We start from the raw sequence: 14,629 nt of genomic DNA on the forward strand, positions 1-14,629 counted from the left end.
TCACCTGAACTGGTGAACAGACACACACCACACCCCGAGCACGAACCAGTGGTTGCACATATGTGAACTCGGCCTAAGAGCATTAGTGCGAGAAGAACCCATGAAACAACACTCAGCTCCATGCTCTGTACTGGAGGGCTATACAGGGGGTCACACAGGTATGTGGCACTGGGATACTCACTTGGTACTTTTCTTATCATTCTGAGATTTGCCATCCACCTCGTTTTCGCTCAGTTCATCGGTTGGGCTCTGAGGCTCTGATCGAGGAAATGCCGTTTTCAATGTGTCAACAATGGCGTTCACCACAATCTATCGAGAAGAAACAAATACAATGAAGGCAAATAAAACAGAAGCAAAGAAAAATAAAAAAATCATGCATTCCAATGGGCAGGGGCGCTTTAGGATCACTATATACAGTGTTCCTAAACTGCCCTAAAGATGCAGCTTGCAGGACTATTTGTAACGTCCCACAAGTCCACCGCCCAGTGTGACGCATTCAGGCTTTCACACTGCGGTGGCATGGGAGCCATTTTTAAAAGCGCTTTACTGGCACTATTTTTAGCGCTAAAATGCCTTCAGTGTGAAAGGGGTCTAAGGCTGGCCATATGTTAGGTCATTTTCTTCCCTTCAAGCACGGGTTGAAGAAATTATAAACGCTCGATTCCCCCCATCATCACAGTTAATGTTGATGGAGGATTCCCTCCTGCAGAGCTATTGTGTTCTGCCGGCAGAGCTGAGAGCCTTCCCCACACGGCAGAATACAATGATTACTGCTGGTCACTATAGGTGCTGGCAATGATTGGATTAAAAAAAAAAAAAAAACCACACACAACTTGACAACTTGACAGACTCATTGTACTGAAGTAGACAAATGGCTCGACTTCAGTACAACTAGTCTGCCATAGACAGATCGAGATTCGCACAGTTCCTGCTGAACCGGCCGAATTTCAATCAGTCTTTAGCCAGCTTAAAATGATATTAAAGTCTGTTTTTTTTGTTAAAAATAACAAACATGTTATACTTGCCTCCTCTGTGCAGTGGTTTTGCACAGAAGTGGCCCTGATCCTCCTCTTCTCGGGTCCCTCTTCGGTGCTCCTGGCCCCTCCCTCCTGATGAGTGCCCCCAAAGTAAGCAGCTTGTTATAGGGGCATCCAAGCCAAGCCGCTGCTCTGTGTGTCCATTCAGACATGGAGCAGCGACTTGGCCCCACTCCCCTCTCTCTCCTCATTGGCTCACTGACTTTAATTCTCAGCCAATGAGGAGGGACAGTCCAAGGCAGCCGAGTCTCTCGAGCAACATCGCTGGAACGAGATGGGGGATCAGGTAAGTATTAGGGGGGCTGCAGCACACAGAATGTTGCATAGAATACAGGTGATACTCGAAAAAATTAGAATATTGTGCAAAAGTTCATTTATTTCACTAATGAGATTGTGAATTTGGGGTCTTCATGAGCTGAAAGCCATAATCATCACAATTATGACAAATCACGGCTCTTGCTTTGCATGTAATGAGTCTATCTCATATTAGTTTCACCTTTTAAGTTGCATTAGTGAAATAAATGAACTTTTGCACGATATTCTAATTTTTCGAGTATCATCTATACATTAAGATAAAAAAAACCTTCTGCCTTTACAAACACTTTGTGTTACTGCAGCAAAAAAAATAAAAAATCAGGGCCCCTGTCTTGCCAAACAGGACTGGGTTATTTGGCAGAGCTGTGTAAATCTCAGAACTGGATGTACAGAATTACAAATCATTTGGCAAGTAAAATGTGAAAAATATTTTAGCTGCTTATTTGGCAGTTCACCTGAAGTTTAGCATTAACATTCTTGAAAAGAAATGAAAAGCAATAATGTAAGTTTTTGGAGGCCTATTGAGGGCCATTTATCGTCACAGTAGAGTAATAGAGGGAGATTAAAGGGAAGTATGTATGGCTACCCTTCCAAGGAGGGTGAAGGAGTCTAGCTATTTTCACAGGTAAGGTTCCTTTAACAATGACATGTGACCCGACGTGCCGTTCCAGCACAGATGCTGAATACAGACAGCGCACAGGGAATAATGGCAGCACTTGTGTTATTTAAATGTGAGACGACAATAGAGGTGATGTATGAGCAGATAAAATCAGCAGAGAGCCGGGAGAATCGGAATACAGACAGCACAGAGAGGATACTCTGAAATATCGCGGATCTATCTCAGGTGTATTATCATGCTGCGTCTAATCAGAGTGTACAGAGACAGCCGTGGAGCCGCTATCTGTACACAACATCCAGACACAAACATGGCCGCATAACTCTGTGTTCAGATGAATTGCCTCGTCGGACATCAAGAAATAGATCACAGGCCCAGAGAAGTCAGGCGGCTCTCCCCCAAAAATAAAATGTGCCGCAGATAGGAGAGAATGTTAGCTTAACCAGCCCTGTAACAATTGGAGCAAAATACATTCTTTTTTTCTATAAGCTCTTTCCTGGCCAAGGCAGAGAATCTTGCTAGCCAAGATGAATTTTTGTGACCAATTGCTATTATTTTCCCAAATGCTTCCCCATTACCTGTATAAAATCATCACATCTCACAATGCACACACCGATATTTGTAGAGAGATCTTTTATTTGGTGGCCAGATTGTGCAATCACAGGATGAGCAAAGTGTATGAAGCTTGGAGGCTGCTGTACCCAGGCTGTGCCCACTAGATCCACACAGCATGGCTCTTACCCGCCCAGTAGGTACAGCCATTGCATACCTACTATGCAAACCCAGACTTGTCAACTCGGCACAGCCTGTACCCCTCCACTAGTCCAGACCCTTACCCCTTCAATAGGCACATCCCATACCCACTAGGCGCATCCTGTACTGTTCCAAAAGGCCTGGCCCTTACCCCTCCACTAGCCACAGGCCAAACCCCTCCACTAGCCACAGGCCAAACCCCTCCACTAGCCACAGGACAAACCCCTCCACTAGCCACAGGACAAACCCCCCCACTAGCCACAGGCCGAACCCCCCCACTAGCCACAGGCCGAACCCCCCCCACTAGCCACAGGCCGAACCCCCCCACTAGCCACAGGCCGAACCCCCCCACTAGCCACAGGCCGAACCCCTCCACTAGCCACAGGCCGAACCCCTCCACTAGCCACAGGCCGAACCCCTCCACTAGCCACAGGCCGAACCCCTCCACTAGCCACAGGCCGAACCCCTCCACTAGCCACAGGCCGAACCCCTCCACTAGCCACAGGCCGAACCCCTCCACTAGCCACAGGCCGAACCCCTCCACTAGCCACAGGCCGAACCCCTCCACTAGCCACAGGCCGAACCCCTCCACTAACCACAGGCCGAACCCCTCCACTAACCACAGGCCGAACCCCTCCACTAACCGAACCCTTCCACTAACCACAGGCCGAACCCCTCCACTAACCACAGGCCGAACCCCTCCACTAGCCACAGGCCGAACCCCTCCACTAACCACAGGCCGAACCCCTCCACTAACCACAGGCCGAACCCCTCCACTAACCGAACCCTTCCACTAACCACAGGCCGAACCCCTCCACTAACCACAGGCCGAACCCCTCCACTAACCACAGGCCGAACCCCTCCACTAACCACAGGCCGAACCCCTCCACTAGCCACAGGCCGAACCCCTCCACTAGCCACAGGCCGAACCCCTCCACTAGCCACAGGCCGAACCCCTCCACTAGCCACAGGCCGAACCCCTCCACTAGCCACAGCCTGTAACCCCTCAATTAGGAGCAGCCCATATCCCTCCACTAGGCACTGTCTGTACCCCTTTACTATCCACAACCAGTACATGGCCCACTAGACAACCAACAGTAGATGACAGAAGCACAGATGATACCATCACAGGCAGCTGTCACATCAATCATACAGAATCAGAGGAGGGGGGTGCCATTTTTGTCTATATCTAAGAGCGGTTCAAGGGTTGGGCAATACAAACAAAGAATATCCACCCATATTTTGTACATCAGAATTGGCTATGACTGAATTCTGGCAATGTACAATAGAGGACATCACAAGGTGTTCTGGTACCTTATCAATCCGGGAGACCAGGAATGGCTTCTTGACAAATGCAATCCTAGCATCGGTGTTCAGAGCCAGGAACTCCTGCACCTCCTCGCTGCTGGCGATCTCTGGCACCGCGCACAATTGCTGTAAAAAAAGACACATAGTAACAGGATTGTTATAGCATGTCCAGTGCAGAAATCTTTTCATTTCCCAGAAAAGTCCCCAAAAACCATCACCCTATAATACCAAACACCACCCAAAAATACTAAAATCATCCTATAATGCAATCAACATCCTATATTACTAACATCATCCTATAATACCGACACCACTCAAAAATACTAAGATCATCCTAAAATACTAACACCACTTCATAATACTAACACCATCCAATAATACCATCATCCTTATAATACTAACATCACCCTATAATGCAAATATCACCCTAAATACTAACACCACCATATAATGCTAACATCCTATAATACAAAGCACCACCCAATAATACTAACATTAACCTACAATACCAACAACATCCTATAATACCAAGAACCCCCCTATAATACTAACTGCACTTTACAATAGGAGCATCACTCAATAATACGAACAACCCCCTATAATGCTAAAAATCACCCTATAACACAGACATCACTCAATAATACTAACACATAATACCAACATCATCCTATAATACTAACATATAATAATAGGAGCCTCACCCTATAATACTACACCCGATAACGTTGCTCTAGATTACTGACATCAACCTAAAATACCAACATCACCTAACAATACCAACATCACCCACTAATACTAATACTCTATAACATTGCTCCATAATATCAACATCATTCTATAATATTAACATCGAATAGGAGCATCACCCTATAATACTACATCCTATAACATTGCTCTATATTACTGACATCAACCTAAAATACTACATCCTACAGTACTGACACCCTATAATACTGACACCCTATAATACTGACATCAGTAAACGGAGAATGAGGTAATTTAGAATGATTGGGTTTCATTTCCAGGTAAATGTATTAGAGTGTCGGGAGCTCGGCTCGTTATTTGCGGTGAATAAATTGGAGACGGCGTGTTTCTGGCAATAGTTTGCTGTTTATTGGGATGTTTTGCATTTGTTACATTTACAAAATTTACAGTTTGTGAGTTCTGTTCACAACAGATGTTACATTTGGACACTTCATCAAACAAAATGGTGATTTGCTTCCTAAACGCTGCGGCTGGTTAATGTTCTTCTTTTCGGAATAATAACGCTGAAGCTTTGATAAATAAGAGGATCCCACAGGATTTGTTCATTGAATGCGATGCTTTTTCAAACAAGCCCAGGCATGTGTAGCAATAAAGCTGAACTTCGGGCTCCCCCTGTCCCCTCCCCCACTCACCACTGATTGCTATCTAAATGCCTTTTTTTATTCACCTAAAGCCGCAGTCACATGACGCCTAAGTCCCAGGTCTTCCCTATTCTTCTGTTCCTGTAGTCAGGATCCTGCTTTATGTGCCCATGTTTATGCCTGCATAATATGGATACTTCCTATTGGCTGTCCAGCAGCCAGGTCCTATTATGATCCAGAACACAGTCTGCAGTGGTAACCTCAGCACACGTGTTCTGGCGTCTTATATGTAGACCTTTTTCTCTTTCAAGCATTTTCCAAATCTTGCCAAATGCTAGACACAAAGTGACAGACCCTCAAAGGAGCCATTATCAGACAGAGCAGCAACGTCATACATACGGAAGGCCACTGACCCTGCTGGCTGAAGGTAGAATTAGGGAGGACAAGAACTCTCCCCAATCACTATTGAGTCCCCCTCAACCTGGGATTATCCAAGAGCATCTACCAGGGCTCCCCATATTTTTCCTGTTCTATAGTGACATGCCTATCAGCCCACCACACTATGGCAGAGCCCACCCTGTGCAGTGCCAGTGAGGGTTGAGCCAGTGAGTGAGGGGCTGGCAGTGAGTGGGATGCCAGTGAGTGCAGGGTCAGTGAATACCTGGCTGGAAGGTACAGAGCTGGTCATTGCAGTGTCACCGAGTGCAGAGTCCATAAGTGTGTGGTTACTGAGTGCAGGGCAGGTAAGTACAGAGCTGGGGAGTTAAGCACTGCTGAGTGAAGGACTGGTAAATACAAGGTAGTGAGTATGCAGTTGGTGAGTGCAGGGCAGATGAGTACAGGGCTGGTAAATACAGGGTAGTGGGCAAGTGGTTGGTGAGTGCAGGGCAGAGGAGTATGGGGCTGGGGAGTACAGGGTAGTGATTATTCGGTTGGTGACTGCAGGGCAGGCGAGTACAGGGCTGGTGAGTGATGGACTAGCAAGTAAAGGGCAGAGAGTATATGGTTGGTAAGTACAGGGCAGGCGAGCGAGGGACTGGTATGTACAGGGCAGCGAGTATGCTGTTGGTGAGGGCAGGGCAGGCGAGTGTGGTCAGTGAGTCCAGGTGATCACAGGGCTGATGGTAAAGGACTGATAAGTACAAGGTTGCGAGTGTGGGGCTGGTGATTTGCACTAATATTTAGGTAGGATAATGCATGCTGGGTCAACTGAATATTAAATTCCATCTTGCTTGCCTATGTGCAGCCAGACTTGCAATCAAAGACATAAAAACGTAGCAAATGGCTACAGCAAAAGAACCCTACATTAAGCCCTGAGGGCGCACACCCTGCCAAGGGGCCATAATGCATATGGAACAGACGGGTCACCACACAGAGAACACGCAGGCACTCAGTTACTGTCCGTGTATATCAGGGGTCTCAAACTGGCGGCCCTCCAGCTGTTGCGAAACTACAATTCCCATCATGCTTCTGCCTATGGGAGTCATGTTTGTAACTGCCAGCCTTGCAATGCCTCATGGGACTTGTAGTTTAGCAACAGCTGGAGGGCCGCCTGTTTGAGACCCCTGGTGTATATAATAAATACCTTCCTTCACCAGAAATGTATCCAACCACCAGCCAAGACTTTGCGAGTTCTGATGGCACTTATGAAAATGGCTTCAGTGACAATGTACAGTATATAAGAGAGTCATCTACAGAGTGTTCCTTTACCCTCAGAAAGGACTCCAGCTGACTCTTCCGTGCCTCCACCTTCTCACTGTCCATGTTCCCGAATGGCAAATCTGGAAGAAACTTCTTGGGCCCTTTAATGTCTGAAATTCACAAGGACAGAGACCTGACATTAGTATATAATGGGAGACATTTAATTAATCGGATGCCAACATGCAATTTGTGTCTGTGTCCGGTGCAGCCGATAGTGACCATCTCTTAAAGCTGAACTCCAGCCAGGGGGAACAGAATATCATTAAGAGGCTTCCTGACCTCATTTAACACTGCTGTGTGCTTGTTTCCACAGAACGTTCTTCCACACTTTATTGTCCCCTAGACCTGCCACTTATGCCCACTGCCACTCTTTATTGTCCCCCCCAGTTGTACCACTTATGCCCACTATCACTCTTTATTGTCAATCAGAGGTACCACTTATGCCTGCTGTCACTCTTTATTGCCCCCCCAGTTGTACTACTTATGCCCGCTGTCACTGTTTATTGTCCCCCAGATGTGCCACTAATGCCCGCTATCACTCTTTATTGTCCCCCAGAGGTGCCACTTATTCCCTGGTCCCCCAGATGCCATCACTCTTTATTGTCTCCCAAAGGTGGCACTTATGCCCGCTGTCAATCTTTATTGTCCCCCAGACGTGCCACTTATGCCTGCTGTCACTCTTTATTTTCCCCCAGATGTGACACTTATGCCTGTTTTTTTTTTGGCTGTTTGTGCGACCAGGCGCTACTATTTTTACCCTTTGTAGGAATGGCTACCAGGCACATAACCTCCTCTGTGTCGTTTACAGAAAAAACAATACTCTTATGTCATGCTTCCTTCAGCTTGCAGGTACTACCTCCATCCCTCCATCGCACCAAGTCATGACTCCCCATGACTAAGCTTCGGGGGAGGGGGGCAGCGGGAAACACGTTGGGGGTGTGGTCTACCCCCTTTCTTTTGCGATACAAGAGATGGTCAGAGACTGCTGAATTGTGAACATGTTTGAACCCAGCAGCGGTGATCGCAGCGAACTGTCATTATAGTGAACGGAACCGATGGCCGCACCTAGCCTCAGTGGGAATCTCTGATTCCTGCCGTTTCGATTCGCACTGACCTAAAGCACCAGTGTGAATGTAGACTTACAGTTCCATTGAGATAAGCAGCAACTGTGACAGTTATTATTCCTGGCATGACAGACTTTTTGACGGAGTTCCAATGGAGTTCCTCTGAAACGGACTTGCCTACACATGATCACACCAAAGTCCGACCATTTAATGCCAGTACATACGATGGGATTAGAAAAAGGAAGTTCAATAGCCAGTAGCTGCCCTTGCGTCGTCGTTGGTCCGTCGGACCCTCATACAGACAAACGGTTTTCTCAATAGGAACTGGTTCCCAGGGAAAGATTTGAAACATGTTCTATTTCTAAAGTCCGTCAGATTTTGCGACAGAAAAGGTCCGATGAAGCCCACACACGTATTGTCCGACGGAATTGTTCCGTCAGAACTTTCGCTCCATACACACCTAGGCAATTTAGATTGCGAGCAGAATCACCGCAATTCTGCTTGCGATTCCAGAATCACGTGGAACCCGTTTGTGATGCCGTTATTTCTTTAACCCCTAATGAGGGGGCGATTTCACTGTGATTGTCAAGCCACAATCGCAGCAAAAAAAAAAAAAAAAAAATCGCGTCAGCAAACGCTCCTGGCTCTGTGACAAGATTTGGTACATGAGCTTCTTTTGGCGTGGAGGGAGGTCTATTCAAATGAATAGCGTTGCTCCAAAAATGCTCAACTACAAAATGAAAAAATAAATAAAAATAAATAATGAGCGGCTGCAGCTGTCGCTGAAGATCGCTCAGGTGTGAACGGAGCCTCAGGGGTGTCTGTAGATAAAATCAAACTGTGCAGCTTTGACTAAAGTTGGAGAATGCCCTTGTTATAGGTGTAGGCCATTTACATACCTCCAGAAGCCAGGCAGAAAAATTCCCAGAGATGGCATCATCCCATGCTGCTTTGCTGCTGGGACGATGACAAGACACTCCCAGCTGTTAATATCTCCTCCAGCGCAACATCGCAGCGCTCAGAGCTACTGGGATCGGTTGGGAGTGTCTTAGCAATGTCCCAGCAACAAAGCAGGTTAGGATGGTGCCAGCTCTAGGAGTTTTTTGGCCAGACTTCAGGAGGTACAAAAATGGCTTACACCTATAGCAAGGATATTATCCAACTTTGATCAAAGCTGCACAGTTTGATTTTATCTACTTAGGCTGTTTTTGGTAAAGGTGAACTAACCCTTTAAAAATCTGAGGTTTTAGTTCTGCTTAATTATAACTGTGACGGAGTCCAGGACATAAAACGACTATAAGATGTTTTCCTGGCAGTCTTTACACGGATTTTATTAAGAAATTATACAAACGCCACATAGAAATGTTTCTCACGTTTAACAAACTTGCGCAGATCGGCGCGCTCCTCCAGGCGGGTCTGTAAGTTCAGGAACTCCCGGTACCGCCGATTAACAGTGTGATACGCCATTGGCTGCAGGGTGCCCAGTGATTGGCTGTCCAGGGCTGTGTCATACTGCAGGAGAGATGACAGAATGAACAGGCTGCATGGACCAACTTCTTCCAAAACTTAAAAGTAACACTTTTATCATTAACAAGAGAAAATCAGACTGCACATTAGACATGTGTACTGACAAAAAAAAAAAAAAATAAAATTGTTTATTTTCGTTTCATTCGTTTTTTTGCTTTTTTCGGAAATTCGAAAATTCAGAATTTTCACATTTCCAAAATTCGAAAATCCAAAATTCTAAATAATAACTATTAATAACCAACTATTAAATTATAGGGATTGGAATTTCCTTTCAAATTTGGGTCTTTGTGAACGTAACGAATACAAATTTATCCGAAGTTACGAATTATCCAAAATAACTAATGCCGTATCTAAACAAATAGAATGGAACAAATAACAATAATAATAAAACATTATTATTATTAGACCGTTATGTTCCATTCCTTTAGATACGGCATTCGTTATTTCAGATAATTAGTTCAAATACATTCACCAACAGCCAAATTTGAAAGGAAAATCCAATACCTATAATTTTATATTTATTATTAGTTATTTCAGATTTTTGGGTTTTTGAATTTTCAGATTTTCATTCTTATTTTTGGATTTTTAAAATGTCCACATTTTGAACTTTCCAATTTCCGAATTTTCCAATTTCTGAATTTCCAGATTTCCAATTTCTGAAACTCCAAATATTTCAAAAATTCAGAAATGTCAAATTTTTGAAAATTTGGAAATTTCTGAAATCAAAAAAAAAAAAAAAAAAATCAAAAAACGAATGTGTCAAAATTTGTTCTGAACTAATTTTTTAACTAAACGAACATGTCCACTGCACATTGTGATAAAGGCCTTACAATTCCTTTCTACCCAATTGTTATAAGAATGCAATAATGCACACATATAAACCAAGCAATACAGAACCCTTCCATAGTATCCTTTAGAGCCCATTTACACTACTACACTCATTATGTGCATTAGTGCATCGCAATCTCATTCATTTTCAAATAAACCCCGACACATTATTGCCATGCATTGCAAAAAAAAAATCGTGTTGATTTTCTCAAACTGGAGAGCGCAGAATCCGGCACAGCTCTGCATAGAAACCAATCCGCTTCCAGGTTTTATTGTCAATGCTTTATTGAACAAGCTGAGAACACGCTGATAAATGCCATGTAACCATTGATGGAGTGCTTGTGCACAGAGTGGCTGAAAAAAAAAGGTTCCAAAAGACCAGCATCACCGAGATGGAACAAAGGATTGAGGCCAGGTTCACAAGTGCGCGTTTTGGGAATGTGCGGAAAATCCCAGAACACACAATAAACATGCATCCCTTTTGGGGTTGCACAGCAATGCTATTAATTGCTAATGGCACCCCCCCCCCCCCCACACACCCTGCTGACATGCATCCCACTCATAACTAGGTACCACTGGTTTTGGTGTGGCACGCATTAAAAAATGAGGTTGCTTTTCCGGGTTTGGGCTTGGTCCCTTAGTTCCGGTGAAGGGAACTTTTAAGGCATAACAGCATACTAAGACATTTTAGACAATTTCACGCTCCCAAATTTGTGGCAACAGTTTGGGGATGGCCCCTTCCTGTTACAACATGACTGTGCACCAGTACACAAAGCAAGGTCCATAAAGACATGGATGAGCGAGATTCAGGTAGAGGAACTTGACTCAACTTGACCTTAGCCTGATAGAACACCTTTGGGGTAAATTAGAGAGGAGACTGCGAGCCAGGCCTTCTTGTCCACATCAGTGCCCGACCTCACAAATGCACTTCTGGAAGAATAGTAAAACATTCCCATAGACACACTCCTAAACCTTGTGGATGGCCTTCCCAGAAGAGTTGAAGCTGTTAGAGCTGCAAAGGGTGGGCCAACTCAATATTGAACTCTACAGACTAAGACTGGGACACCATTAACTGCTTCAGCCCCGGAAGATTTTTACCCCCTTCCTGACCAGAGCACTTTTTGTGATTCAGCAATGCGTTGCTTTAACCGACAATTGCGAGGTCATGTGACGCTGTACCCGGACAAAATTTATGTCTTTTTTTTTTGATCACCTCTGTGTTTTTTTTTTGACCTATAAACAAAAAAAGAAGAGCACCAATTTTTTTTTTTAATTTTTTTTTTTTAAAGCATAATTTTTTTACTTTTTGCTGTAATAAATATCCCCCAAAAATATATTACAAAAAACTATTTTTGGGACCATTAGCATTAATACAGCAATCATTGCTATAAAAATGTCACTGGCAGTGAAGGGATAAACACTAGGGGGCAATCAAGGGGTTGTGTTCCCTATTGTGTGTTGTAACTGAAGGGGGAAGGGGACTGACTAGGAGAGATGACAGATCGCTGTTCATACTTTGTTCCTACAGACAATCTGTCACTTCTCCCCTCAGAGAACTGGGATCTCTGTGCTCACACACACACACACACACACACACACACACACAGGTTCTCGCCATGTCAAGACAGCTGGGCACTCGCATCGGCTCTAGGGAGGCATGCGCAAGCCCCTAGTGGCCACCAGAGGGAGCGACGTAACATAACGGTGATTCGCACAGCTAAGCCATGTTGCCGCAGCTGGTCGGCAAGCAGTTAAAGTTCATGTGTCCCAATACTTTTGGTAATATAGTGTATGTATGGGGAAACTGATTGTTCCCAAGTTAATTAATCGATCAACAACCAGCCTGTCAGATTTTTTTTTTAATGAGATTATTGCTAGAAAGTGGCTATAGCCACTAGCAATAATCACTGTGTTCTCCTAGCAGAGACTGCTCCCCCTACCTCTGCAGAAGGGATCCCCCCCCCCCCCCATCAACACTGCGTTGATGAGAGAATCAAGCAATTTTCCTTCTTGCAACCCATGGTTGTAGGAATGAAAAATCACATAATCTATGGCCGGCTTTAGATTTGATGAAATACATAAAGGGGGCCTCCGTTGCGAGAGTTGCCCTCTATTTCTCTCAGAAGAAAATAACTAGAGGACAAATGCCAACATGGAGAACACTCCGGATCTGCCTCTCATTGTAGAGGAGCATTGAAGCCGTGGCGCTCGGTAGGCCTCTTGTGGATTGATGATCCCGCGGCCTCGTACCGGGAGCCCACACACTTTGTGTGATAATTACTCTACAGGCCATCGGGGAGATTCCATCAGATCCGCTCAGGGCTGTCTGTGTCACGCTCACATTGTTCTTATTCTAATTAAGTGCCTGGCTGCCTTACACTTGTTCCCTTTGAAGATCCAATACCCTGTAGGCTTGTGCTGAACCCAATCCAGATACCCGGCACCATTACCGGACCTTTGAAGTTCCCCTCTACAACAACTTCTCATTAACGTTACATTTCCAATTGATTAAGTCTCGTTTGTCTCGTTCTATTTCTATTAATGACACAATCTTCTCCTGGATGGGAAGAGGTTCTCATGTGAAGAGGGCAGCCTGCGTGAAGTGTAGAGAAAGGAATTCCTGACTGCAACCTGGATTTAACCCCTCTGCTTCCAAAGGGCTGGTGATTTCCCAGGCCGAAGGCTCCTTCAGACAGGTGGTAATGTTTAGCCTAGGTTCCACTATTTTGACCTGAAAGTCGCATGATTTTGCAGCAATTTAGATGCGTCTTGAAGCAATGCCTGTGCATTCTTGAGGTCTATGGATCTAATGTCACATCAAAGTGGGACCAAAGTAGTACAGGGTATTTGATCACTTTTTTTTTTTTTTGCGATATAAACAGAAAAAGAACAAAATGTATTCAGCCAAATGTCTTTGGTTAAAAAAAAAAAAAAGTCAATAAGCGTATATTTATTTGTTTGCGCAAAAGTTATAGCGTCTACAAACGAATGGTACATTTTCTGGAATTTACGCAGCATTTAGTTTATGACTGCCTATATCATTTCCAGAGGTTCTAAAATAGCAGGGCAGTACCCCCTACCCCAAGGACCCCATTTTGGAAACATGCCCCAAGGAAATTGCTGAGAGGCATGTTGAACCCATTGAATATTTTTTTTTTTGTCACAAGTGATTGAAAAATGAGAAAAAAATAAAAATAAAAAAAATTACAAAAAAGTTGTCACTAAATGATATATTGCTCACACATGGCATCCCAAAATACATTCTGCTGCTTCTCCCGAGTACGGGGATACCACATGTGAGAGACTTTTTGGGAGCCTAGACATGTACAGGACTCCGAAAACCAGATTGATCGGTGGGTATGCACACCATTAGAATACCGCCCTTCATCCACCCACTTCTAATGATGGGCATACATGCACCATTTTCTTTTAAGTGTGGTGGTGAAATCACCTCCAACAGCGATGTAGTCGTTGATTTACGTAGTGTGGGAGCAAACGCTGTTGCTGTCAAGATAAATAAATCAGTGCTGCAGCTGAATGGCGTATCTGCTAAGCAAATGATCGTTAACAATAAAGCAAAGTAACATTACAGTATAACAGTAAGACATAGCATACCTGCAAAGCAAATACAATAAAACAGTAAAAATAAAACATTTTTTAACGCAATCTGTGCAATATATATATGCCGAGGCATCGGGGTAATCCGCCCCTAATGTTAGGGGCAAATCGCCCCAACACCCATGTCCCCATGCTTCGGCACATATGCTCTCTTTTTTCAACTGTGGTGGTAAAATCACCTCCGACAGCGCTGGAGTCACGGCTTTACGTGTCGTGGGAGCAACCGCTGTTGCTGTCAAGACAAATAAACCTGTGCTGCAGCTGAATGGCGTATCTGAAAACAAAAAAATGGTTAACAATAAAACACAGTAAACAGTAATGTATAAAAGAATTACATACCTGAAAAGCAAACATGATAAAACATAGTAACAATAAAACATTGCATTGTAGAACACATTAAAAAAAAAGGAGAGAGGAGAGAGAGGGGGGGAGAGAAAAACTAAAACAATTTTTTATTTTTTTGGGGGGGGTTAAACTTTATTTTTTTAAACACTTTTTTTTGTAACTAACGGTTCG

At 44.3% G+C, this 14,629-nt stretch overlaps 1 protein-coding gene across 2 annotated transcripts in view; it reads right to left on the reverse strand.

The window, feature by feature from the left end:
* SNX19 (sorting nexin 19) overlaps positions 1-14,629 on the reverse strand; it is an 82,243-nt gene that overhangs the window by 57,096 nt on the left and 10,518 nt on the right. For both annotated transcript variants that reach the window (XM_077457893.1, XM_077457892.1), the window contains exons 3-6: positions 9,514-9,652; positions 7,086-7,186; positions 4,036-4,155; positions 182-309 (exon numbers count right to left, since the gene is read on the reverse strand). In XM_077457893.1, the coding sequence (XP_077314019.1) occupies positions 182-309; positions 4,036-4,155; positions 7,086-7,186; positions 9,514-9,652 (488 nt within the window). The remainder of the gene's footprint in view (positions 1-181; positions 310-4,035; positions 4,156-7,085; positions 7,187-9,513; positions 9,653-14,629) is intronic.

The sequence above is a fragment of the Lithobates pipiens genome, unplaced genomic scaffold (genome assembly GCF_037356315.1).
Source record: "Lithobates pipiens isolate NorthernLeopardFrog02 unplaced genomic scaffold, aLitPip1_a1.2 Scaffold_27, whole genome shotgun sequence".
Lineage (NCBI taxonomy): Eukaryota > Metazoa > Chordata > Amphibia > Anura > Ranidae > Lithobates > Lithobates pipiens.